Source organism: Bubalus bubalis, chromosome 11, assembly GCF_019923935.1.
Source record: "Bubalus bubalis isolate 160015118507 breed Murrah chromosome 11, NDDB_SH_1, whole genome shotgun sequence".
NCBI lineage: Eukaryota > Metazoa > Chordata > Mammalia > Artiodactyla > Bovidae > Bubalus > Bubalus bubalis.
Window position 1 is genome coordinate 102,291,037 of NC_059167.1, and position 26,962 is coordinate 102,317,998.

General features: G+C 47.3%; 1 protein-coding gene and 1 long non-coding RNA gene across 3 annotated transcripts; both read left to right on the forward strand.

Moving 5' to 3' along the window:
* On the forward strand, positions 1-23,027 carry LOC123464716. The gene is made up of 3 exons (XR_006639757.1): positions 1-169; positions 20,726-20,857; positions 22,091-23,027. It is a non-coding gene; the product is annotated as an uncharacterized LOC123464716 (long non-coding RNA).
* Positions 14,336-16,099, forward strand: LOC123464715 (liprin-alpha-2-like). 2 transcript variants are annotated; one of them, XM_045162148.1, is made up of 2 exons: positions 14,336-14,471; positions 15,560-16,099. In XM_045162148.1, the coding sequence occupies exons 1-2, from the start codon at positions 14,361-14,363 to the stop codon at positions 15,881-15,883; spliced, it is 435 nt and encodes a 144-aa protein (XP_045018083.1). In that variant the 5' UTR covers positions 14,336-14,360; the 3' UTR covers positions 15,884-16,099. The 2 variants fall into 2 exon arrangements, with proteins under 2 accessions (XP_045018083.1, XP_045018084.1); XM_045162149.1 differs by having other exon boundaries at positions 15,563-16,099.
* Positions 23,028-26,962: the final 3,935 nt, after the last annotated feature.

A 26,962-nucleotide genomic window follows, 5' to 3' on the forward strand; every position in this document is an offset into this window, starting at 1 on the left:
AGTACTGGGAGGGGCGTGAGGACAGCCTGGGGCAGTTGGTGGCCTCCCCATGCCCGTTAGGGCAGAGCTGCCGGCTTGAGGAGGACGCTGCTGAGCCCAGGGATTGAGAGCGCTGGTTCCTGCTGTGGTCCCGGAGCTCCACCTGAGACAGGAGGGAAGCCGTCTGCCCGTGAGTCCTCGCCTGCTTGTCTGTCAGCTTGTTTGAACTACACTGGGTTTTCTGTCCAGCTGGCTAAGTGGAGACCCTGGAAATGCACCTGTGTGGGTTTTGGCTGGCTTCAGGAAAGAAATGCCAGATGACACTGGGAGACTCCAGTTTAATCTGGATTCAGGTCATATCTCTTGAAAGTGAAGTGAAAGTCCGTCAGTCATGTCCAACTCTTGGCGACTGCATGGGCTATACAGTCCATGGAATTCTCCAGGCCAGAATACTGGAGTGGGTAGCCTTTCCCTTCTCCAGGGAATCTTCCCAGTCCAGGGATTCAACCCAGGTTTCCTGCATTGCACGCAGATTCTTTAACAGCTGAGCCACAAGAGAAGCCCAAGAATACTGGAGTGGGTAGCCTGTCCCTTCTGCAGCGGACCGGGATTTGCAACCCAGGAATGAAACCGGGGTCTCCTGCATGGCAGGAAGATTCTTTACCAGCTGGGCTCTCAGGGAAGCCCAGTATCTCTTAAGGCCAGCTATTAATTGTAGGATTGCCCTAATTAGTCTTCATGGGATTAAGGCAGCAACCTGCTAAGGCAGGAATCAATGTCCTTTTTCTAGAGGACAAAACTGGGGCTCAAAGAAGAGGGTAACACAGTTACAGCAAGGAAGTGTGTACCTAGACAAACCCCCCAGATCCTGCTGTTAGAACTCAGGGAAGCCATATGGTATGGCTTGTCCATGTGACAGGGGCTAAGGCACCCAGCCCATACTGGATACTGTGGGGACCTGACTTGGTAACTGCCTTCTGGCAGCTCTGAGACTCACAAAAGCAATTTGCACTGAAGAGAGGAGGGACACGTCCCTCCATCCACCCTACCACACCCTCTGGGTACTCCCACACCCTGCCCCCTTTCTCTTGTTTTGTGAGGGAATAAGCATCATGCTCATGTGACCACATTAGCTGTCCACTGTTCACGAGCTACCAACTGGAGCTGCTACAGGAGAGGTCAAGAGCCTTTGCCCCCGAATACCTCTCTCTTCTTTGCACTGTGGGGGCCCTCCCCCACACCTGCACACCAGAGGCCTTTTCTGAGACATGCAGGGACCCTCCTTCAGTTTGCAACAGGTTGCATGCATCACTGTCCTTTCAATGCCTCCTTTGAAACTCAGCTCCTGAGCTCCTTTGTCTGCATTGCGGCCCACCTGGCTGCCACAGGAGAGACAGAGCTGACAATGAATCCAAAGCTCAGATTGGACAGGCGAGAATCTGTGTATAAAGGACCTGGTTAATCACGCTGTAGAGGATGTAGTGGGCTCCAGGGGTCCATAACTAGGGCTTGGGCCAAAGTGACTCCACAGCTGTTTTAATGCCTGGGGAGGGTCTGGCTATAGTGGGGGTGGGGTGAGTCTCCTGAGGTTCTGAAGGCCCACTGTGTGCAGATTCATGGCGCACAGAGAAGAGAAGGCAGAGTCCTTCCCTGGAGGTGGTCACAGCTCATGGATGAGCCAGACAGGCAGGCAGGCCATGATAGCACCTGAGCTGCTGTCATGAGTGAATGGTGTGGGGGCAGAGGAAGAGAACCAGGTCTGCTTGCTTATTGGAGCCCAGGGCAGGTTGTCACCAGACTAAACACTTACTATGGTGATGACCATCACTGCTGTCTGCAAAGGGTTTACATTGGTGTGTGTCTTCATCTGAGTGGTCAGGCCGTCTCTAAACTACACTGGCCATGGGCATTGCCTCTCTTTGGAACTTGACATGTTTCATCTCTTCCTTACTGAACATTCATTTCCAGGAGGGTTTTTGGGCCACAAGGATGTTGGGTTTTTCTCTAGCTTTGTCTCATGAGGAACGCTTTTCCTCTTGTTGCTATGGTTTGTTTTCCCAGCTCTCTTTCTTGGCTTACTTTGTGAATTTCTTTCTGCCAGAGGAAGAGCTCAGAATTTGCCTTCTGGCTGAGATGTGACACTTAAAACAGCAATGCCTACCTGGATATTATGACCACATTTGCTGAAAGGGCTTTGTTTTGCAGAAGACATCTTGAAAGTACCTACACTGTCCTTTCAGATACCCAAAGGCCATTTGAAATGAAATAAAAAACAAGAATTCTCAAGTTTAGTCTTACAATATGTGGGGGTCAGAAAAATCCCCTGGAGAAGGGAAATACTACCCACTCCAGTATTCTGGCCTAGAGAATTCCATGGAGTGTATAGTCCATGGGGTCACAAAGAATCAGACAAAATCTGATGACTGAACAACAACAACAAAGCTTCACCATTTGTCAAACAGAGATAACAACAGTATTTACATGACAGTGTGTATGTTCAGTGGCTCATTCGTGTCCAACTCTTTGCAGCCCTGTGGACTGTAGCCCCCAAGATCCTCTATCTGTGGAATTTTTCAGGCAAGGAAACTGAAATGCATTGCCATTTCCTCCTCCAGGGGATCTTCCCAACCCAGGAATTGAACCCAGGTCTCCTGCATCTCCTACATTGGCTGGTGGGTTCTTTTCTGCTGAGCCACCTGGGAAACAAGTCATTACATCACTGGGTTATCCTAAAGGCCTTGACTTAGAGTCTGGCACTTGGGAAATTCTCACTGGTGATGTGAATATTCAGCCATCTGTCATTATTGCTCATGTGATAATGGAATGGCCATGCTCACAAAGGAGAAAGAAGAGCCTTTCCAAGTCCAATTAAATCCTTTGCCACACATATCTTATACCTGTGGCGGATTCATTTTGATATTTGGCAAAACTAATACAATTATGTAAAGTTTAAAAATAAAATAAAATTAAAAAAAATAAATAAAACTTCTTGACTTTGAAATGAACATCAAACATAATGACCTTGGTTATGGCCACCAGGAAAGATGGAGTTGTACCAATAAGTGATGAGGATCCTTCTCCCAGTTCCAGCATGCATGCGTTGTTTCCCCGGCACCACCCAGCACTTCTCCGGTGGGCTCAGAGAGGCTGAATCACTCGCCAGAGACAACACAGCAGCAGACGGAGATTCTGACCCAGGTCACTGAAACCACGGCTCCCTCCTGTGCCCATCTGACCTGTCCCTTGAGGGCAACAGAAAGATCTGGGCTCCCCTGGCCTGAGCCCCGGGGCCTGCCTCCCCTCGTCTGTGCTGGGATGTGTCCATTCCCAAACAATGCGCTGTGTCCCCCAGCCCTGGGCCGTCATGTCCAGCTCCAGGCTCCCTGCAGGTGAGCCCCACGCCCACCAGCACACCTCCGAGCCCTGCCCATCTGGTCCCTGTGCTCAAGTGTCCTGATCCTAAGTGTGTTCTTGAGGCAGTCCCAGGACTGAGGTCCTGGAGCCCTGCTTCTTCGAAGCTTCCTGCACCAAGCCCAGTGAGGCTCTGCCCTGTGGCCTTATGACAAGTGTGGTGGGCTAAGTGGTGGCCCCGAAAGCCGTCCATCCTTCTGCAGCATGCAAAGGTGGCCTTATTCCGATGAAAGGTCTCGGCAGATGGAAGTAAGTTCCTGACCTCTGTATCAGATCACCTGGGATGCATGTGGACCCTAAATCCAATGACGGGTGTCCTTGGAAGAGAAGAGGGGGTGATCTGAGGCACAGAGCCACCCAGGGGAGGTTTGTGCAGATGGACGCAGAGGTCGGGGTGATGTGGCCACAAACCCAGGGAGGCCTGGGGTCCCCCAAGGGCTGGACCAGGCCAGAGGGACCCTCCACTGGAGCCTCTGGAGGAAGCTCAGCCCTGCCCACACCTTGATCACAGGTTTCTGACTCCAGAACTGGGAGAGAATGAATTTGTGTTAAAGCTGTGCAGTCTCTGGCCAGTGGCTGCAGCCGCCCCTGGACACTGAGAATGAACTTGCCAGCTCCAAGGTGAGAACAGTGGCAGGACCCACCCCACAGCCCCCCACCCCCACCCCGACACACAATCTTGTCATGAGTTTAAATGAGTTAATACGCACAGATGCCTGAATCAGGGACTGACACTTGGATCTCAGCCCCCTTCACTTCCTCTTCCTTGTCATCATCACCGTTATTGTTAGGGGCCCTCATCCACTCGTTCAGTGGACACGCAGTGCTCCTGCACAGCCCCAATGTGGGCAGCAAGGCTGGCGAGCTGGGAGGCTCTGCACAGGACTCACCCTGCCTGCTCGGGCCTCATGGACAAGGCCCGTGCAGTGACATGGAGGCCTCGGGAGAGGCTGGATCCTCCGGTCATGGGAGGCATGGCAGCCTTAGCATCAGAGGTGGAGGGGTGAGCCAGGTTCATCCAGGGGGGTGCAGCCCTTCACTCAAAGTGGGGGAAGAACCCCACATGGCACCGGTGTCTGGGAGCCTCCCCTTGCCCTGGCAGGCTGCGGGCACAGCCATGGATGACCAGGAGTTTGCATCTCACTAGGGGCTGAGGTTGGCACTAAGTGAATCCTCAGTGAGGATTTTTTCTTAAAAACCATCCTAAGTGACTTCGGCTCCATTGCTTTTTATGAAAAACCTACAATGATCCCAAGAACTTTGTACACTCCAAGGGTGGTGACTGGACGTGGAGCCCAGCACAGACCCAAGTCAGTCCTGCTCTGAGTCCCACAGGCCAGGCACATCATCCCCCTTATGTGGCCTGGCTTTCTTCTGCCAGGACCCCAGAATGGTGGAAAGGCAAGTGTGGCCTTAAGCTGAGGGGCCCAGTGTGGGCTCCAAGCTCCTGGGGGTCCCCTTGGGACGTCTGGTGGACCTAGTTCCCACTGCCGTTGGGCACCTCTCTCTCAGGGAATGTCGTGTTTCTTTGCTTTCTGTTGTGATGGGGCACCTCAGTTATCTCGGGGCAATTGGGAAGTCTGCTGTTGTTACATGCTCCCACCTTAGATGGGGAAACATTATTGCTGCATTGACGCTGCTCACTTGATACTGGGCATCTGTTAAACACAAATGGCAAGGGGAACAGAGAAAAACAGAAAAAGAAAAGTGGAGACTTGCTGGGTTGCTTCAGGTCTCACCTGTGATTAAGAGTGTATACAGCCTGCACGTGAACCCGGGTTCCCACACCTGCCAGCTACCAGGTGCCAGGCCCTGATTTTAGACCCCCAGCTTCACTAAGGAGTCATTGACAGATACAGTTTGTGTGTATTTCAAGTCTACATTGTGATGACTTGATGCCCATAGATGTCATGGAATGATTGCCCAACATACGCATTGCCTCACACAGTTAATTCTGTGCATGTGTGTGTCTTTTATGTTGTTCTTATAATCCATGAACACAGTATAGATAGCTCTCCATTTTTTTAGATCTTCTTTAATTTATCTTAGAAGTCTATAGTTTGCTGTAACTCCTATGCATGTTTAATTAGATATCTTGATATTTTCAGTGCCATTATAAATTCCTAATAGATGTAGAATTGACTTTTCTATATTCACTTGCTAAATCCACTTATTTCAAATCATTCTAATTGTATTTTTTTATGTATACACAATTATGTCTGCAAATAAATCCTTTTTTCCCCCTTTGCAACTGTGATAACCCTTTTCTTTTTCTTGCCTTATTGTATGGACTAAGATCTCCAGTACAGAGTACAGTGGTGAACAGAAGTAGTGAGAATAGAAAGAGACAAGAATCCTTGTCTCTTTCCCATTATCAGAGGAAAAGCTTTCAGTATTTCACCATCAGATATGATATTAGCTTTTTAAAGATATTTTTATCAAAATATGTAAATTCTTCTCTGTTAGTTTATTAAGTTTTTTCTAAGTTATGAACTAAAATTATTACATTAAATTTTCTTAAGTTTATTTTCTGCAGATTTTGAAACAGGTGATTTTTCTTTTATGCGGTGATTTAACTTTTTAAAAATTTTGTGATTCTAAAACAACCCCAAACTGATCTCAATGTATTCTTCTGTTGGACTTTATTTGTTAGTGTTTTATTTAGGATTATTTCATCTATACTCAGAGTCTGTAATTTTACTTTTTTGTACTTCTTCCTTGTTGGTTTTAGTATCAAGGTTATGCTAGTCTTATAAAACAAGGTTGGAGAGTGTTCCTTGTTTACCCTGAGAGTTCCTGTAAGATTATTGTTTTCGTCCCTAGATTTTTGGAAGAATTGATTGGCAAAACCAGTTGGTTTCATTGTGGGGAGGCTTTTAATTTCAGATTTAATTTTTTCCATGCAAATAAAATTTTCTGATTTTGTATGTCTTCTTGGGTCTATTTAAGTAAAGCATTTCCCCCCTGCTAGGAATTTATTGAGGCCAGCAGAGTCTCCAATTAGTAAGTGAACTGTGGTTCATAATATCTTTCTTATCTGCAAGATGTGTTGTCTCCCCTTTTAAAAACCCTTGATACTGGTGATTTGTGCTTTGTCTCTTTTTCTTAATCAGTCTCTCTGGGGTTTATCAGTTTTATCGGTCCTTTCAAAGAGCCAACTTTTGGCTTTCTTTTAAAAAAATTTCACATTTGCTTTCTGTTTCCTTATTTTCTGCTCCTTTTTCCCCCATCTGCCTTGTGTTTCATTTGCTTTGCTTTTTCCCTGGTTTCTCAGGATAGAGGCTTAATTGATTTTAGCCTTCCTTCTTTTCCAGTGTATGTGTTTAGGGCTTTAAGTTACCCTCTAAACACAGTTCGCTGTGTTCCACAAGTTTGAATCAGCCAGATTTTCATTATCTTTTATGGAAAAGTATTTTCTAATTTTCATTGTGTTTTTTAAAATTATTATTCATGAAATTCTTCAAGCATTAGGTCATTTAACTTCCCAATGTTTGGGGAAGTTTTTCTAGTGACCCTTTTTTGACTTCTACCTTAATTCCATGAAAAGCCCCGTCTTAGTCTTTTTGGGCTACTAAATGCCATAGACTAGCTGATAAACAACAGAAAGTTGATTCTTGTAGTCCTGGAGGCTGGGGAGTCCCAAGATCACCTGCAGGTGCCACGTCTGCTGAGGCCTGTTTCCTGGTTCCTAGACTGCCTGCTGCTTCTCCCTGTGCTCGCAGCACGGGAGCCCATTCCCTCCTGACCTGACCCCTCCCAGAGTGCCTGCCTCCTAGGATTATCACCATGTGCAGAGTGAAGTTTGAAGGCACATAAACCATCAGCCCACTGCAATCCCTAAGTATACCCTGCACTATTTCAGTCCTTTGAAATAATTTGAGCTTTCCTAATGGCCCAATATATATTCTTTTTGTTATATGTTCCTTGGGCTCTTGAAAATAATATGTTATCAGTGGGAATGCAGTGTTCCGTGTGTATCAGTTAGATCAGGTTTGTCACTCATGTAATTCAGATTCGGGTAGCCACGTTGAGTAAAGCAGAAGTAGGTGAAATTACCTGTAATATATTTTATTTTAGCACACCCAAAATATTATCATTTCAGTGTGTAACCAGCATGATAAAACCTAAAGAAATAGTTAACGTTCTTTTTTTCATGTTAAGTCTTTAAAATCCAGTGTGTGTTTCAGGCTTGCAGCGCATCTCATTGTAGAGCCAGCCGCATTTCAGGTACTTCATGGCTGCAGGTGACTACATACCAGGGGGCCCAGTTCCACGAGAGATGTGTCTTTAACGTCTCCCACTGGGATTATGAACTCGGCTGTTTCTCCTTTTCTATTTCTGTCAGTTTTTATGTATTGATATTTTGAGGTTATGTTACTAGGTACATTCAAATTTAGAATCCTCATCTTCTTGCTAGACTGAACTTGTATCAGTATGAGATGCTCCTTTTTATTGCTAGTAATGCTTCTTTCTGTAGACACTATTTGACAGTGATAGTGCCACATCAGTTTTCTGTTCTTGTTTGCCTGGGTATCTTTTACTTTCACCTGTCTAAAAGACCTTCCATCTTAACATGTACCTCTGAATAGTGTATAGTTTTCATTGTAATTAGTTTGACACTTTATCTTTTAATGAGAGTATTTGCTGTGTTTATAATGTTGATATTTCAGTGTGTAGACACCATGTTGCTGCGTGTTTTCTGTTTGTCCCACCTAGTCTGTGTTCTTTTCTCTTGCCTTCTTTTAGAATTATGAAGTGTTTCTCTAGTTCTGTGCTCCTCTGTCAGGTTGTTGGGTGTACATTCACAGATACAGTGTGTGTTTTATATTCAAGTCTAACTTAGTACTTTTACTGCCTCCCTGACACGACTGTTTCCTCCTGTTACCTTTAAATTGTTAGATATATTTTTGGCGTTAACATCATTGTTTTGTAGAGTTAATATGTACTCTCACAGTTTCCTCACTGTTGGTCTTTACTTGTTTTTTATATTTCCATCAGAGACTACTTTTCTTTTTCCCAAAGCACTACCTTAGTATTTTTTCTTTTACTTCATGTCTGTGGGTGATGAGTTGTCTCATTTCCATTTGCCCTAAAAGTCTTTATTTTGCTTTCACTTTTGAAGAGTGTTTCTGTTGGGTATAGAATTCCGGGTTGGTGGTTATTTGCTTTTCAGCATTTTACAGATGCCAGTCCATTATCTTCTGACTTCCTTGTTCTTGAAAAGTCAGCTCTCAGTGTTGTTCTGCCATTAAAAGCCACACCTTTTTTCCTCTGAGCGCTCCAACATTTTCTTCTTGCCTTAGGCACCCCCAGAGCTGCTAAAACCAATGTGTGGTTTTCATTTTTGAGTCAATGGTCTAATTTTTGAACCAACTCTTGCCACTGTCCCTGTCAGTCAGTTCAGTCACTCAATGTCTGACCCGTTGTGACTCCATGGACTGAAGCACGCCAGGCTTCCTTGTCCATCACCAACTCCTGGAGCTTGCTCAAGCTCATGTCCATCGAGTTGGTGATGCCATCCAACCAGCTCATCCTCTGTTGTCCCCTTCTCCTCCTGCCTTCAGTCTTCCCCATCATCAGGCTCTTTTCCAATGAGTTACTTCTTCACCTCAGGTGGCCAAAGTATTGGAGCTTCAACATCAGTCTTTCCAATGAATATTCAGGACTGATTTGCATTAGGATTGACTGATTGGATCTCCTAGCAGTCCATGGACCCACTCCAGTGTTCTTGCCTGTAGAATCCCAGGGACGGGGGAGCCTGGTGGGCTGCTGTCTATGGAGTCACACAGAGTCGGACACAACTGAAGCAACTTAGCAGCAGCAGCAGTCCATGGGGCTCTCAAGAGTCTTATCCAACTCCACAGTTCAGAAGCATTGATTCTTCAGTGTTCAGCCTTCTTCATGGGCCAACTCTCACATCCATACATGACTACTGGAAAAACCATAGCTTTGACTAAATGAACTTTTGTTGGCAAAGTAATGTCTCTGCTTTTTAATATGCTGTCTAGGTTTGTCATAGCTTTCCTTCCAAGGAGAAAGCATCTTTTTAATTTCACCATCTGCAGTAATTTTGGAGCCCAAGAAAATAAAGTCTGTCACTGTTTCCATTGTTTCCCCATTTATTTGTCATGAAGTGATGGGGCCTCATGCCATGTTCTTAGTTTTTTGAATGTTGAGTTTTATGCCAGCTTTTTCACTCTCCTCTTTCACTTTCATTAAGAGGCTCTTTTAGTTTCAACCCCTGGAGGCATTTCTTATTCCCCTTTCTGTCTTTTCTCCACCATGAGGGTCCCCACTTATAGTTTTTAACAACATAGTTTAACAAGGGGCTCCTTCAATATATTTTATATTTTTTCCTATATATATATATATAATATATATACACACACACACACACACACACACACATATATATATATATATATATTTTTTAACCAATCCATCCTTCAGTTCACTGATCTTCTCTTCAGCTACGTCCAATTTGATGTTAACCCCATAGACTGAGTTCTTAAATTCAGTCACTGTTATTGTAAAGTTCTAGAGTCAGTTTTGAGTCTCAGAAAATTTTCCTTTTGTCAAGTATATTTTTGAACAGGTGATGTTTGCATCTGATACCTGTAGCATACCTCTGATATGCTGATATACATCTGATACCTCTGGATCTGGTTCAGTTCTTTTTCTCTTGGTCCTGTTTGTTGTTACACCCTTTTTTGCTTTTTTGGTTGCATGTTGGACATTATGTTTGGAAAACCCTAGAGGTTTTGAGTGATGCTGCCTTCTCCAGAGTTTCCTCTGACACACACCTCCAGTGGGGATAGAGCTGTCTGTTCACTCAGGGCCTGAGAGACTTGAGGCTGGGGGTGGGGGTGGGGGTCCTTGTAAGCTCAGTTCTCAGCAGCCTTCACCCACCTACCCACCCCCCCCCCCCGACCCCAGGGAGGAGCTTTTCAGCATCTTGGTCTGGAAGCCTGGGGTGCCTCCCAGGGCCCCCCTTTCTCGGCAGGTCCTGAAGCCCACCATCTGTCTCCTGAGCACCAAGAGGTGACTGATACTCAGCGCTCAGCCAGTTTGGGCAGAGTGTTGGGTACGTTTTCTGACATCTGGACTGACTCATCAGGCCTGCTCTCGAATTTTTGTCTTCCCAGCCCAAGGAACCCTCCAGAGCTGTGTTAGCCAGCCCCCTCTGCTTGACTTTTTCCCTGCCTTTTCTTCACAGAGTCAACTTTGTTCAGATGCCCTGAGGGAAGGAGTGGCCCTCAGAGTCTCCAGCTCGCTCACTGGGCTTCCCTTTTGTTTGAAATCTTGGATTGTGGCTGCCTAAGGACGTCTTTTAAACTGTATTTAGCTTTTCTAGCTTTTGGTGGGCTGACCTACAAGCTGCTTGCGTCTGTCACTGGAAGTGGGAACGCCCTGGGTGTCTTCTGTCATCTGAAGCTACATGTAACAATCACAATAATTGTATCGATCAATTTTATTTGATACCGGAGAAAACAAGAACCAGGGGTCCTTGCTTGGTACCCATGGTTGTGTTTCTGTTCAGAATCCCCAGCTTGCCCGGGCTGTTTCAGTGCCACGTGAACTTGGGAAGGAAGTGGAGCAAGTGGCCCACGTGGCCTGGAGACAGAGAAGCTGGTCTGCCCTCTTCCCCTTCCCCTGCCCCTGACAGCCCAGGGCAGGCCTTGCGATGACGGGCTGCTGGTGGTGGAGGAGAAGGCTGAGGAGGGAGAGGTTACGTGACCTGTATTCTGTGACATGGTCACATGTGGGTTTTCTTTTTCAGTTTGAAAAAATGACTGCTTTTAGTCTTCCCTCCGGTTTCACTTTAAGGTTGAAAATGAAGATTTTATTCTTAAAGTTGAGCACAATGATTTTACAGTCTTTTGAAAGCAACAGTTGAGGTTTTAAAAAGACATCTCAGAGAACTCCAGTGGATAAAGCTAAAAAGAGAGAACGTGTTCAAGGTGAACTGCAGGCGGGACCCTGAACTGTACTCTGTCTCTCCCAGAGTCTGTAATTGCTGAGATGGGTGGATATAGGACCCCAAGCACCCTGGGGACCGAGGTCCTCAAGTGACGGCAGAGGTCCAGGCTGAGCCAGGAGCAGCGTGGCCTGTGCCCTGGTGAGTGGAGAGCCGTGAGGGTGGAAGTGGGGCCAGGAGAGGGGTGGGAGAGTCGGGGGGGGGGGGAGGGTTGGGCAGCACTTGGCGGGGTCTGGGAGGTGCTGGCTGTCGCAGCTCGAGGCAGGGACACCCCTGAACCTCCACTGTACAGCCCCCATGGGGCAGAGTCTTCTGGCAGCCCAGAGTCAAAGTTAAGAGGGTGAGTTCGCAGCAGGTTGAATGAACCCCTGTACCCACTGTGGGTTCATTTTAAGTGCCTGGAGCGAGGTTAGTTAAGCCCTTGCTGAGCTCTAGTGAGGGAGTCAGTCAGGGAGGACCGAGCTCAGGGTGAGAGTGAGGGGCAGCTAGCACGGTGAGTCCTCCTCAGCTGGGTGGGTTCTGGGGATGCCCTTGAGTTCAGGGGTGCCCTTTCAGTAGACTCACTGGAAGCTTGTTTGGAGGGTAGAGGGGGCAGAAGCCCACTTAGAAGACGTGCTCATTCCCAGGGGTGGTGGTTTCTGAAGCAGTTTATACTGGTCAGTTAGACTGTGACCCAGTACCTTGCAGGGTCATGTTTGACAGGGGGCTTGAGCTGTGGGCATGGCCTTCCTTCTCCCGCACCCCACACTCACCTGTCATCTTTTTGGCAGCCCCTCCCCCCCCCGCACCCTTGACCGTGGGCCTGAGCCCAGCCCCCTTGTTACCACGGAGCCCCTTGTGACTGAGTGGATTCTGGTTCCGGGCCCCTGGGAGACGTGCTGGAGGCAGAGCCTTCTTGCCATTTCTCCTTGAGACAGCAGTGCTGGTGGTCATAGTGTGAGAGCAGTGGTCATAGTGTGAGAGTGGTGGTTGTAGTGTGAGATCGGTGGTGATAGCTCGGGAGCCGAGGTATCCTACTGTGAAACAGCAGTTGCCCCTGAGTTGTGGGCTGCCCCCATCCGTGAGGATGGGTTGCAGAAGGGCCCGCCTGTGGGTGCTTTTTCAGTGCTGCAACCCCAAGGCAAAGGCCAAGACAAGAGAGACTTGGCCTCGACCTGAGTCCTGGAAGGAGAGTGGCTTGAGGTGAGAGCAGCTGGAGGCTGGGCCCGTTGGATTGACCCTCACCTGGCGAAGCATTGGGGTTATGTTTCATTTTGTTAGTATGGCTGTGGGCCCTGCCGGCCAGGGCGTTTTGGCCTTAGTGGGCAGGATAGACCCCAGCAGGTTTACCTTGTAAGAGGTTGTGCAGGTGCTGCGTAGAGGATGGGCAGGGGCCCCATAAGAAGGGAAACACTGACTGGAGGAGTCACTGGGGCACGTGGGTTGAGCTATAGACTCAGTCCTTGAAGCAGAAAGGCTAAGCCCCTTAACGTCTCCCTTCTTCCAAAGAAAGGATACACTGGCTGGAGGAGTCTCTGGGGCATGAGGATTGAGCTAGAGAGTCAGTCCTTGAAGTAGAAAGGCTAAGCCCGTTAATGTCTCCCATCTTACAAAGCACAGACCAGTGTGTCCAGTATTTTAATGATGGGTACCTACTGCTTACATGTATAACATACACCCTGATAGCTTCACATGTTTACTACATGCCTCTTACAAGTGCTGGGCACTGTTCTGGGTGCTGAACACTCAGTATGTAGTAGGGGATACGTAGCCCAGGATTTTTTTATTTCTGCAAAGAAAAATAGAAGAACGAAAGACTCCGTGTGGTTCAGTTTGAGCAAGTTCACCATGTGGATGGCCCCACATGCATGCAAATTGTGGTAAAATACATATTACATAAATTTAACATTTTAACCAGTTGAATGACTGGGTGACTTCAGTGCAGTCAGGCTAACAGATGGCCTTGGGGTGCCATCAGCCTTTTTCTAAGAGGAACACTCCAAAGCCTGGTGGCCTTGTAGACCTTACCTTTTTTCTTCACTCTCCCCAGTGGTTCTAGGTCACTTGTCTCTGTGTCGTTTAAGAATCTCTTTATCCACTTTGTTAGGTTTATGTTTTGGAAAGCTTCTCAGACGTTCCTGGGTCTTGAGAAGGCAGGCTTGGATTCTTGGTTCTCCCCTGCTGCATGCCTGCCAGATCAAGGTGGAGGCTGAAGGCTGGTCTGAGTTGTGGTGGTCTGTGTGGTCTTGGGGTCAGTGGACCCCCTCTTCTCTGGAGGGGCAAGGAGATCCTTTGTGTGGAGCCTGGAGAGACTTGACAGGGTCAGTCTTCACAGTCTTGCTCTCTTTTTAATTTATGTTTGCATTTAGTTTCTCATTTAACTGTTTTTAGGAGTTTCCAACTCCTACTGAAGAACTAAAAATATTCAGGGAGCAGCTTCTTAAAAGAGAAGAAGAAATCTCTGAGCTGAAAGTGGAAAGAAACAACACTAGGGTCAGTAGGGGGATTCTCATGTGTTGACATTTGCCCCACGGGGTCACTGCTGGACTCTGCGTTGTTGTCCTTAAACTTTGATTTTCAAGTCATTTTTCACATCTTCCCACTGAGTAGACCAGGGTGGATCAGTTCGGGGTTCTCATACCTTGCTTCAAATTTATGATGAGAGCTAATGTAATTTTAGTACATTTGAGGGGGGAGTTCTTTTAACTTACATTTTTGCCCACGCTACACTTTGTGTGGGATCTTAGTTCCCCGACCAGGGATTAAAATCCATGACCCCTGCAGAAGTGTGGAGTCTTAACTACTGGGCCACTGGGGAAGTCCACTCTAACTTTAGTCTGAACTGGCGGGATTCTGATGTGCCTTAGCATGTTTTCGGCTATAGTGTGAGACTGAGAGGAGTTATTGGTCCTGAATTCATGTCTGAGGTTGAAGATGCTCCTTTGGCCCTGCCCTTCAGCAGCTGCTGGAGCACCTGGAGTGCCTGGTTTCCCGGTAGGTGTCGTGCCTCTGGATGATGGCGGGCAAGCAGCAGGCGCAGTCCCCAGCCGGCATGACCAGTGAGGTGGAGGTGCTCAGGGCGCTGAAATTGCTCTTTGAGCACCACAAGGCCCTGGACGAGAAGGTACCAGCCACCCAGCCATCTTGGATTTGTACACTTGCTGCCTTGTTAGGTGGATGATGCACATATTTATGTAACTAGTTGACTTTTGAGCTTCTTGAATTCTTATATATACATTTTTTCTGTAAGAAGTCAGAGTTTTATGTGGTTAAAAAGTATTGCCTGCATACATGCTCAGTCATGTCCGAATCTTTGCGACCCTGTGGACTGTAGCCTACCGCGCTCCTCTCTTCATGGGGCTTCCCAGGCAAGAATACTGGAATGGGTGGTCATCTTCTACTCCAGGGGATCTTCCTGACTCAGGGGTCGAACCTGCCCTCTTGCATTGGCAGGCGGATTCTTTACCACTGAGCCACCTGGGAAGCCCCCAGTTAAAAAGTATTAGTTGGCATGAATGTCTCAAGATTTATTATATTCTGTATATCAACTTGCAGTTAAAAACTGGGTAATAGAATTAATTTAGGATAACATTTTGTTCTCTCAAACTTAGAATTTAAAGCTGTTAACAAGCAGATTTTCTTGACGTTAAGATCAATGAGAGACATTAAAGGTATTCTGTTGCAGTATCCATGTGTTAGGGTGAGTATACACTAAGAAGTGTACTGACCTATATATGCACATCAACACACAGTGACTCGGCCCCTTTTATTTGAGTTGAGAGCACGATTATGAGTAGCACTCAAAGTTAGAAGAAGAATTAGGTGCCACACATAAAGGGGTAAGTTTGATCAGTCATCTTGTAATTTCAGTTAAGGGTTTGTCATTCGTATCCTTTCATTTTAAAAAAGAATGAAGGCTGTAGTGGTGGGCATCAGATGTTATTTATCTTTCTGATTGATGACCCGCCTACCTGGGTTATTTTAATGACTAGTAAACTAGACTTGTGGCTCAGAGCTGCAGGATCTCTTAAGTACCCCTTTGTCCAGGAGAAGACAAATTCTGACTCTAATCACCTGGTTGTATTCAGGATGGATAGCATCACCATGTATTTTCTTTTTATGTCGTGTTTTCTGTTTTGAGTTGAGTTTTTCCAGGTGGAGTTTTGCTGTCTTTAGTTATTTCTTTACTCTGATTCAATTTTTTGGTTTTAGCAGATGATTCTTAAAGAGGAGAATAACCAGGAAAAGATACTACCGGATGGGGTGCTTGATGTAAATCACGAGCAAGAAAACATGCCAAGTGCCAATGGAAAGGCAAATCCTTGGTCTCACTCTCTGTCTGATTCTCGTCTTACCATCCAGTCTGTGCAGGGCTGTTGGAACCTCTCACCAATGCACCATGTAGGTCTGAGTGGCGGTGAGGGTCCTGTGAGCTCCCAGAGTGCAGAAGGCAGTTTTGACCTCACCGATTGCCTGGAAGTGCTGTGTTCCTTCCCTCCCAAAACAAGGCTATCTAAGGCTTCCTTTCCCCCTTAGAGACCCTCCGATGGCTCTCTAAGCCATGAGGAAGACCTGGTTAAGGTGGTCGAGCTCCAGGAAGTCATAGACAAGCAGTCGCGGGAGCATAGCCAGATGAAGGAGCGCCTGGCAGCCCTCTCTGCCCACGTGACAGAGCTGGAGGAGGACCTGGACATGGCCAGGAAGGACCTCCTCAAGTCCGAGGATGTGAACACGAAATTGCAGTGGGATGTCTGTGAAGTGAGTGATGGCAGCCATGTCTGTTGCCCTGAGGTGGAATGTGGGTCCCTTGTTCTCCAGGTGATCTCAGCCTTGGGATGGCTGCGTGAGTAAGAGTGGAGCAATTATGTAAAGTTAAAAAAAAAAACTATTCAAATTTCAAGGGAAAAAAAAAAGAGTGGAGCACTGGAGAGACCACGACTGGCTGCCTCCCCGCCTTGCGTCAAGGCCTCTGGGGTAGAAGAGGCCTGGTCCAGGCTGTCCATTGGCAGTGGACCAACATGAGGGCAGCCCTAGCACTGTGCTGCATCCTGGGTGTGGACTCTTCATTTCTACAAGTTCTAGGGGGCCCAGTGTGTTCCTTTTTTAAAAGTTCATTCATCCATTCATTCATTTATTGGCGTATAGTTGCTTTACACTGCTGTGTCAATTTCTGCTGTACAGCAAAGTGAATCAGTCATCTATCTACATATCTCCCTCTCTTTTAGATTTCCTGCCCATTTACTTCACCACAGAGCACTGAGTAGACTTCCCTGTGCTGTACACTAGGTCCTTACTCGTTGACTTTATGCATAGTATCAGTACTGTATATATGTCAACCCCAGTCTCCCGGTTCATTCCCTCCCCCCCCCCCCCGCCTCACCTGCCTGTCGAATGTGTTCCTGATGATGCTGAAATTTCCTTCTGATTCACTCAGGCGAGTCTGGTGACGTCGGTGGCGCCTGTTCTCTCGGAGAGATGGGAGCATGCTGTGTGGGCTCGCTGAGGCAGCTTGCCTGGCCATCTTCTCTAGTTTTCTGAGGTTCTGCTCCTTGAAGGGATGTGTGACAATGATACCGGTGGTCAGACAAGTTGAGTGGTGTTTGCTCACCCTCAGATCCTTGGGCCCGAGCTGTGTGACCATGTGGAATCATAATGTTTCTGGCAGTCATGTATGCGGGTGTCATGATTTATGAGAAACTCCCTAGTGGTCACTGTGAAAAAGAATAGAACTGGGGCTCAGGCCTCCCTCTGTGAGCCTCGCCTCTCCTCTGTGTGCAGACAGACAGCGCCCACCCTGCCCCCACCTCCCCCGTGAGATTGTCTCAGAGAGAACCCCTCCAACATGTGGTACAGCAGGTGTACTTGTTTAGTAGTTTGGTGTGAGTTATTCTGCGTGAGAATGCAAAACAGAAATATTTGCACGTTTGTATAACCTGTTCACACTAATCTTTGGCAACAGGAAGAGATTAGGTGGCAGAGTTTTTCCAGAGTTTCTGGAAAAAGCGTTTAAGACCTTTCACTTTAAATGTTAGGACTTGGCCCACATTGGTTACTTAGTGACCAGGGAGGGACCTGAAATGGATTTTGAGCTGGCAGACAGGAGTTGCACCAGCAGCAAGTTCTGGTCCTGATTTGAGCATTTCATACATGTGGTGTAACTCTGCTTTAGAAGAATTAGGCTTCAGAAGGCTGTTCCCAGTTGTGTTACACTTTGACTTCTGTTTCCACTCGTTAATATTCTTACTTTAATTCTGAGGAAATTGCATGAGATTTTTCCAACTTTTACCTGAGGAAACGAGCCTCAGAGCTCCCCATTGGGTCTGTTGAAGGTCCCTCCCTGTTCTGGGTCAAGCCCACCTGTATGGTGTAGCAGACAGAGGTCCTCACTTCATGCCAGATAACTTTCCTCCTGGAATTCTTGCAATAACAGGGTAGTTTAGTATACTTTTTGTTTGCTGTTTGGGTTTATTATGTAGAAAAGAAGCTTGGTAAACCGAGTGGCTGGACAGACATTAAGACAGATGGGTGCCAATCGTGGCAAATGTGACCTTTGAGGTAGGCGCATTTTTGTTCACGTCCAAGAAAACTGCCATGTCTAGGACTTTAATTTTGAGGACGTTAACTTTATGTTTGATTTGAAACTTAGGACGACCTCAATGATAAACTTGAAAATGAAATTGAAAATAAGGATTCTATGCATCGACAGGTAATGGCCTTTACTAAACTGTCTTGACTTTTATAGTAGTGAATTATTGAGGAAGGAAGGTAAAGACCTTTTCATGTGACTCCCATGTTGGAAATCAAGTCCCAGTGTAAAGTTCTTATGACCCTAAAATATTGCGTTCAAAAGTGTGGATGTACATCATGGTAAATCAGCTGTACTGGAAGGAAATACATTTTTAAAAAATTGGGGGTGACTGCAACTTACAGGTTTGAGTTATTTGAGACTTGGTTTAACCATTTTGTGGAATTCCACTCCTGACTCTTTTGTTTTACTTGAACGTTAATTGTTGGCTTGTTAGCGTTTTTACTGAAAGAGCAGAGAGCAGCAGGGAACTTCACGGCAGCTGGCTGCCTGTTGGGAACTGGGGTCACTGTGACAAAAGACAAGGTTAGAGCTCTGGTCTGATTAGGGTTTGTACTTCCTGTGGTTTGGTGAGCCTTACTCACTCCTGTTCCCGTGTGGTCTCAGATAATCAGGACTTAACCAGGAAAACCAAATCTGGCTTCTCCAAAACACAGTGAGTCAGTCTGGTGTGTGCCAAAGTGTATCATTGTCCTCACCACAAAAATAAAATACTAGAAAGCCATTGAAATGTATGATGTGGAATGCTAATTAAGAGCATTACTATATACAAAATAATAATACTACATACCATATGCTATTGTTTTCTGAGGGTTTTAAAGCATGATGTTGGAGGCCAGTGTGAGGCACTCCGCCCATGGCAAAGGTCATGAGGTAGGAGGCTCAACATACGCAAAGGCGGGATCGAGCCTCAGGAGTCCTGCTGGAAATCCTCGAGCATCTACCCCCATAACCAGAGCCTGCCTACTTTACTACTTTGCGTTCTCCCCTACACCTCTGACTTTATGGGGGGCTGTCCCCTACCACCTCTTTCGGAGAAGGCGTTAACTTAGAGCTCCAGTTAATAATAATTCCTGGGCGTGATAGGAGTGTTTCAACCTACAAACTCCTCTGAAGGTTCTCTAGCCTGCCTGACAGGCTTGTCCGGCCACATGTGATTGCTCACAGCCTCTCAACTGTGAGAGGCACGAGATGCTTTAAACCTTCTAAAAACAGGTTCCTTAGAAAAGTTAGAAAACTATTAGTATAAGTATAATGGGCTGATTAGAAATTGTATTGGTGAAGGGTTTTTCATTTGTTGAACCAATGTTTGTTGCTAAGTCTCCATATCCCCTGCCCTTACACACATTAATGAATATATAGAAGAAATAAGTATTAACCTTTGATATTAATCACGTTAGACCTTAGGCTAAGTAAATTCTTTCCTTAACTAAAACCCACTACACCCTCACCCTATAGGAATGTAGCTTTATTTGGTTGGCGTCTGTTTTAAGAATAATCACCCTTGGAGAAAAAAGTGTCCTGGTTGACTGACCGCTGTCACAAGGAGAGGATCATAAATTGTCAGCAGGCCCCCCTGGCCAGAAGATGATGTAACACCCCTAAGACCTCTGTATACATTTGTATGAAGCACCTGACTTTGATAAAAGTCAGGACTGCTGACCCCACGTGACTTTTGGATAACATCTCAGTGTATAAAAGTAGACCATGGAAAATAAAGAATTGGGATCAGTTTCTCGAAATACTGGTCTCCCCATGTCGTTCTCTCTCTCACTCTGGCTGAGTTTCCATCTGGAGCGCGGAACCCGCCATGCTTACTAATTATGCCTGGGCTTCTAAGATCCGACCGGGGAGGCCTCAGTGTCTCCTCTCCTTTGGGAGAATGGAAGGACGCCTGTGGCCTCCGTAAGTGGTGCAAACTTCTTGTCTTGAAGTTTTATTGGTCTCCCGCATAAACCAAGCTACTCAGCCTCTTTTCTCCACTGAATTTTCCTACTGAGCTATCCTCATTCTATTACTCTTTATATCTTTGATGAATAAATAATTAAATAGGTCGCCGATGCCATCCCCGCTTCGAATACCCTGGATCAGCCGGGGCTGGACCCTGGCAGCATATCATATTGTTTGTGTATGTAAATAGAGTAATAGGCACAGAGAAAAAGTAAGAAAGCTGCTTAGAAACAAATGCTAACCTCAGGAACCTGACCTTATAGATACTTTTTTTTTTCTTTTTTAAAAAAGAATCTGTCTAAATGTTCTACATTGAAAGTTTTTCAGAGTAAGAAGATCTGTTAAAAGAATGTGCATTTACAAATATTAGTTGACTGGCATTTCACCAGGCACGCTCTTATCAGGTCTGTATTTCAGAAGAGATGAAAGCCATATTTTGGCTTACACGCCCGTGGCCATCTGCAGTCAGTAGGGTTCCCTTCAAATGATGATTCTGGTGATGTTTTAAGAAGGGTCCGTACTGAACCCTTCTTCCCTTAACTTGTTAATAAGAATGAATAAGATTCTACAGAAAACTGATCTTCTTTAATATATAAGAACATTTTTTTGTTGTTTTTCAAAAACGTCTTTGGGGAATGTTTAGGAAAAGCAAATACTCTGGCAGGAGGTGTTCTGCTCACTGAGACCAAGCCCAGGAACACTGAGAGAAAATTTACCCTGACGCAGCTTCCGAAAGAGAACGAATCCAGTAGCCACGTGCATTTAGGTTTTGTCTCAGCTTACTTAAAGCAACAGTGGCTACACCTCTCATCCTGTTTTGATCCTCTGCTCTCCCTTTGTAGACAGAGGATAAGAACCGCCAGTTGCAGGAGCGCCTGGAGCTGGTGGAGAAGCTGCAGCAGACGCTGCGGAGGGTGGAGACGCTGCCCAAGGTGGAGGCCAAGCTGGCGCAGAAGGTGGCCGCGCTCTCCAAGGTGCTGCTCTGGGTCCCTGGGGGGCGGGCGCGGGGAAGGCCTGTTCCCGTGCTGTCCCAAAATGCCCCTGCCCGTGCTGCTCAGTCCACACAGGAGCGCAGACGTGGGGGTCATGCTGCTCATCTGAGATGGGAGCACTCCCTGAGTGTCAGACAGTCCCCGCTTCTGTGTCATCCCTACGTTAATTTCCCTCCAGTTTTGTCCTGTGTTCTGTGTGTCCCCAGGACGCTTCAGCTCCGAGTCACTGCTGCTCAGAGTTGAGTCAGCAACTTAAAGCCTAGCAGGATAGAGACCTAGAAAACTCCCATTCTCGTTTAAGAGATGGCCAAAATAGCTCTGTAATGAACACAATTTTAAGTCTTTATCCACACACTTGTTGAAGAAGTCACAGCGGGGCACGTACAGACCTGGGGCCCCACTCCCAGCTTGCCATCCCCGGGAGCCTGCGGGTGAGAGGCCGTGTCTTGGGGATGTGGCGCTGCTGGGGGCATTGTCCCCACTGCCAGCCAGCCAGCCACCCCACCCTTCTGGTGGGAAAGGTGTTGCCCCGTGCTGCCAGTGGGCACTGGCTGGGCATGGAGAGTCGGGCCGGGCCTGTGCTGGCGTGGCTGTTGGGAGCGTTGCTCGGAGCTCAGTGAGCAGCTGAGGGGCCATGTGGTGACAGGTGGCTGGTGGTGTCGGGTGCTCGCAGACCCTCCCAGAGCAGGGTCACTAACAGCCGCCAGGGTGCACCCCTCTGCCTGTGATCTTCCTCTCAAGGCTTGGTTTCTTCTCCCCTCCAGCATCTCTGCTGTCCGTCCCAGGTAGGCTTTGTAGTCCAACCTTTTGTCTTCCGAAAGCTCTGCCACTAAGGAGGCTAAACGGTTCGAATTTACCTCCCAGCTTAGGAAGGTAGAACGTGTGCCTTGCACTTCCCGCGCTTGCCACTGCATGCTGCCCGCGCGGCTCACTACAGGCAGTCCGAGGAGGGGGCGCAGCGGCTGCGGGTGTGGGACCCAGGGTGGGGGCGAGCATGTCTCCTCTCATGAGCCAATCACCAGCACCTTCTGTGACCTACGTGTCACACACGAAGCCGCGCAGGCTGCGTGAGCAGGCGTGCAGGTGTGTCCCCCGCGACCCTGGGGCCCGTGGTCTGCACAAAGCATGGCCTGCTTGCCGCCCCTGCCGTCACAGCCCGCGAGCCATCAGGACAGGGTCGCTGAGAGCAGAGCTGACGCCGTTCTTTGCCAACAGGCGGGAGAGACACACAACATCGAGGAGAGGCTGCGCCAGATGGAGCCCCAACTGGAGGAGAACAAGGAGCTGCAGCGGGTCGTGTGCTGACGGGGAGGCAGCGTCTGGGTGGGAGATGTGGCTTGGGCGGGGGCCAGCGATGCCTTTCTCCACCACTCCCGTCTCTGCCACCGACTGTGTGCGTGTGTGGGCCCATCTGCTGATCCGGGCACCCACCTCCTTGGGAGCAGGGCCAGAGGTGGTCGCCCATAGGCCGTGGGCAGGGGCCAGGGCATCCCCACGTTCAAAGAGGCTGCTTATTGCTCTGACCAGCCAGTCCGGGGAGCTGCTTGGGATACAGGTGGACCTCACGACTGCCCCTCAAACAAATCCGAGGGTGTCAGCCCGGGGCCCATGAAACTGAAGGCATGGTTCCCAGGTATGGAGCCTGCTTGCCTCGGACGTGGCGCTGGAGTCCCACATGCCAAACTGCTGGTCCAGACACGGTGTGTGTGTAGGATGGCTGCTCCTAGGCAGGAGGAGAACCGTAGTTGCACTGCAACAGAAGGTACGTCAGGAAAGGATGATGGTGGAGGCTCGCATCACCGAGTCCTGAGAGAGGTTTCCTGGAAGGGTTGGCCACACGGCGATACAGACCATCCAGGAAATGGAGTGGGGATCCCGGGTCCAGCCTCACGTGTCAGTACTGTCCCCACCATGCATGTGTTCTTGGGCCTGGACTGCAGAGCCTCACAGGCGGGGTCCCAGGGGGCAGTGGTTCTGACTCCCATTGTGAGACCTGTGGTGAGGCGCCCTCCCCGCTTAGGCAGAGAGCTCAATGTCTCCCGATCAGGGGTGCACTTCCTTACTTTCAGAACTGCTGCTCAGAGGCTGTTGAGATCGGGATGCTGTTTATGACTAAGCCAATTCAAAGTAAACTTTTGTTTTGATTTAAAAATATTTGAATGCTGATGCCTTATTGTGGAAGCTGTGACAGGGTTTGTTTCCTTGGGCTCAAAAATCACTGTAGACAGTGACTGCAGCCATGAGATTAAAAAATGCTTGCTCCTAGGAAAGCTATGATAAACACAGACAGCATATTGAAAAGTAGAGACATCACTTTGCCGACAAAGGTCCATATAGTCAAAGCTATGGATTTTCTGGTAGTTGTGTATGGATGTGAGAGTTGGACCATAAAGAAGGCTGAGCACTGAAGAATTGATGCTTTCGAATTGTGTTGCTGGAGAAGACTCTGTTTTAACAGAAAATAAACTTTTTAAATGTATTACCATGGAAAATTTCAAACATGCACAAAAGTGGATGGACCCGTCAATTAATCTCAGCAGTTTCTAACACAGAGCCAATCTCAAATAGATAATTATTTTGTCTTCTCTCCATTTTTTTTTATACAGTAGGTCCTAAAACAGCTTTTTAAACCTTGAAATAGATGCTCATTTTATAAAACACAGACTTGCCAACTTTATTATTACATTAAAAAATTGCTTGAGGTAATTATTTAGTTTTTTAATATGAATTTTCATATTGGAAAAGACCCTGATGCTGGGAAAGATTGAAGGCAGGAAGAGAGTGGATGACAGAGGATGAAATGGTTGGACGGCATCACCAACTCAATGTACATGAGTTTGAGCAAGTTCTGGGAGTTGGTGATGGACAGGGAAGCCTGGCATGCTGCAGTTCATGGGGTCGCACAGTCAGACACGACTGAGCAAGTGAACTGAACTGAATATGAATTATCATTGGAAGAAAAGCTATGACCAACCTAGACAGCATATTAAAAAGCAGAGACATTACTTTGCCATCAAAGGAACACCTAGTTAAAGCTGTGGTTTTTCCAGTAGTCATGTATGGATGTGAGAGTTGGACCGTAAAGAAGGCTGAGCACCAAAGAATCAATGCTTTGGAACTGAGGTGTTGGAGAAGACTCTTGAGAGTCCCCTGGACTGCATGGAGATCAAACCAATCAATCCTAAAGGAAATCAGCCTGAGTATTCATTGGAAGGACTGATACTGAGGCGGAAGGGTCAATACTTTGGCCACCTGATGCGAAGAACTGACACATTGGGAAAGACCCTGATGCTGGGAAAGATTGAAAGCAGGAGGAGAAGGTGCGACAGAGGACGAGATGGTTGGATGGCATCACTGACTCAATGGACGTGAGTTTGAGCAAATTCTGGGAGATAGTGAAGGACAGGGAAGCCTGGCGTGCTGTAGTCCATGGGGTCACAAAGAGTCAGACACGACAGAGCGACTGAATTACAGCAATCATTACAAAGAATTCAAGTGATGTTGCAAGTAAAGAAAAATATGTGAAAGACTATCTCCACTGGCTTTTTTCCCAAAATGAACTTTCTCACCTTTTGCTTTATAAATTGAATTCATTTTACCCCCTTAATCCAGAATTAAGCTTCTGTTTATATACTGGGAAATTCCTCTACCAACATGTGTGTATGCTGATCCCCTTTAAAGTCTACTTGTTTCTGAGTGTTAATCTGCTTGCTCTCCGAGCCCCTCCGACAGGTAATGGCTGTTGACAGTAAGGTCCCCCAGATGCTCTGCCAAAGAGAAGCATTGGAAGTGACCTTTGACAGTTGAAGTCTCTGCCTCCCTCTGCACCTGCCCGTCTGCTCTGGGGATGCTCAAGAGCCCACCAGAGGTGGCCGTGGGAGGGGACCACCTCGGGAACCAGGGCACAGGCCACTCACGTCGTGGCTCCCTGGTGCTTTTAAAAGAAGGACTGTACTGTGCTCTTAAAGTTTATGAGTTTTTGTTTTTCCTGTTTTAGGCAAGGCAGAGAGAAAAAATGAATGAAGAACACAATAAACGTTTATCAGATACCGTGGATAAGCTTCTGTCTGAATCAGATGAGAGGCTTCAGCTTCATCTGAAGGAGAGAATGGCTGCTCTGGAGAATAAGGTGAGCCAACCCCACGGCCCCTTTAGAAAGAGGCGCATCTGGCCTGGCCTGGCCCGACCCGGCCCGGTCTGTGTGTGGGAAATCTCCAGGACAGGAGTTGGAAAACTGTTCCCATAGAGGACCCCAGAGTGAATGTCTTTACTGGTTATGAATAATTGAGTAGCAGCATTTCATGCTAGTCAATAAAAGTGACAGCATCCACAGGCAGTGTGTAAAGGAACACACATAGATGTGTGCCTACAACCCTTACAGAAAGCATCAGAGAGCCGGATCCACTGATGGCTCTGGTGTTACCAGCCGCTGTGCTAGAACTTTCTTCTAAGTCCACCCTCACCCCTTTGTTTCTTTCTTAGAAGTTTATTTCTGGGGCTTTTATGGCAGTCCAGTGGCTGAGAGTCTGCCTTGCAAGGTCAGGGACTCAGCAGATTCGATCCCTGGTTGGGGAGCTAAGATCCCACGTGCCACGTGGCAATCACGTCAAAGGAATCCCGTGCAATGCACCTGAGGCCTGACGCAGCCAAATCAAGAAGTGAAGTTCAGGATCTTTCATATAATGTGATAGAAAAGATTGAAGCAAGTAAAAGCAAGCATTCTCATATTCCAACTCTAGCCTTCTCTGTTTTCATTTGCTTTGGAAAATGTCTGAGAACCTCCATCAGAGCAGGTTAGTGGGCAACACTCTGGTTCAGGTCTGGTGAAAACCTGTCCCAGCTGCACCAGTGCCCTAAAGACTAGGTCCAGAACGAGGCCGAGACCCTTCCCTGAGGTCGGTGCTTGGGCAACGCTTGTCTGAGAGAGACCAGTGGTCACTACAAGTTCTGCAGCACGTTTTACCCCCACAAAACCCAAGATGAAACACACACCTCACTAGAGACCACACAGGGCGGTCCCCTCACTTCACCCTGACTTGTGGGCTGGTTCTGAAGTGGGGACAGTTTTGTCTCAGGTTTGAATTTGGCATGTGAAACCTGTGCCAGTTTCCTGAGTGACCACTGAACTGCAAAAGCTGAAAGCAAGTATAAAGCAGTTTCACTTAACCCAGGGACCTGGCCTCCTTGTGTCTAGAATACCAGTAGGGCAAGGAGGAGATTGTCTGTGTACAAGTTAGTGTTAAACTTGGTCATCCTGCCTCGTGCTGGCACTTCACTCTGGGCGCGAGGTCCACCCCTCCTCTGGATGTGCTTTATGCTTTCAGCCAGAAGAGTAGCCATCCCTCAGTCAATGCAGCGTCTGTAAGAATTGACCCTAAAGCACTGTGTGTATCTTTTTCAGAATTCTCTCATATGGGAAGTTGAAAAAGAGAAAAGGCAATTAAAAGAAATGCAAAATGACAAGGTACTTAAATCTCTAAATCGTTTAGAAATTTGTTAAGAGCTGAATTGAGCTGAGTTCATTGTTACAGTCACTACAGGTGCTTAGCAGAAGTCGAGTTACATTTTCCTTATGGCTAATCCACTGCTGTAACACGTATAGCATTTCTGGCTTTGAACACTGAATGTGTTTGCATTATAGATGCATTTAGAGCATGTGGCTGTTGTGTGTGGTTCAGAATTCTGAGTAGTCCTTTCTGGGTTCACCCAAAAGCTGAGACAAAGCATGAGCCTTTCATGTGGACAGTGCTATCTGTCAGAAAGATAATACGAGCCACATATACAATCTAAAATTTCCTAAAAATGAACAGGCTACTTTATGTTCTTTTTTCACCGTGAGACTTAAAATCGGTGTAATTTCTGTATCGAGCTTTGCACTGGCCTGTCTCACGTGCTCAGGGGCTGCATGAGGCAAGTGACAGCCCTGGCTGACAGCACAGGGTCGAGTGAGTCGAGTGACTCGGAAACTTGGCCCGTTTGACTTGTTTTACCCCGTGAGGAAGTGAAGTGGGCTGTAGAGGAATGAATGTGAGGAATGCCCAGGAATGCAGGTGAGCTCCATGGAGACAGTTTAAAGCAATGAGAGGA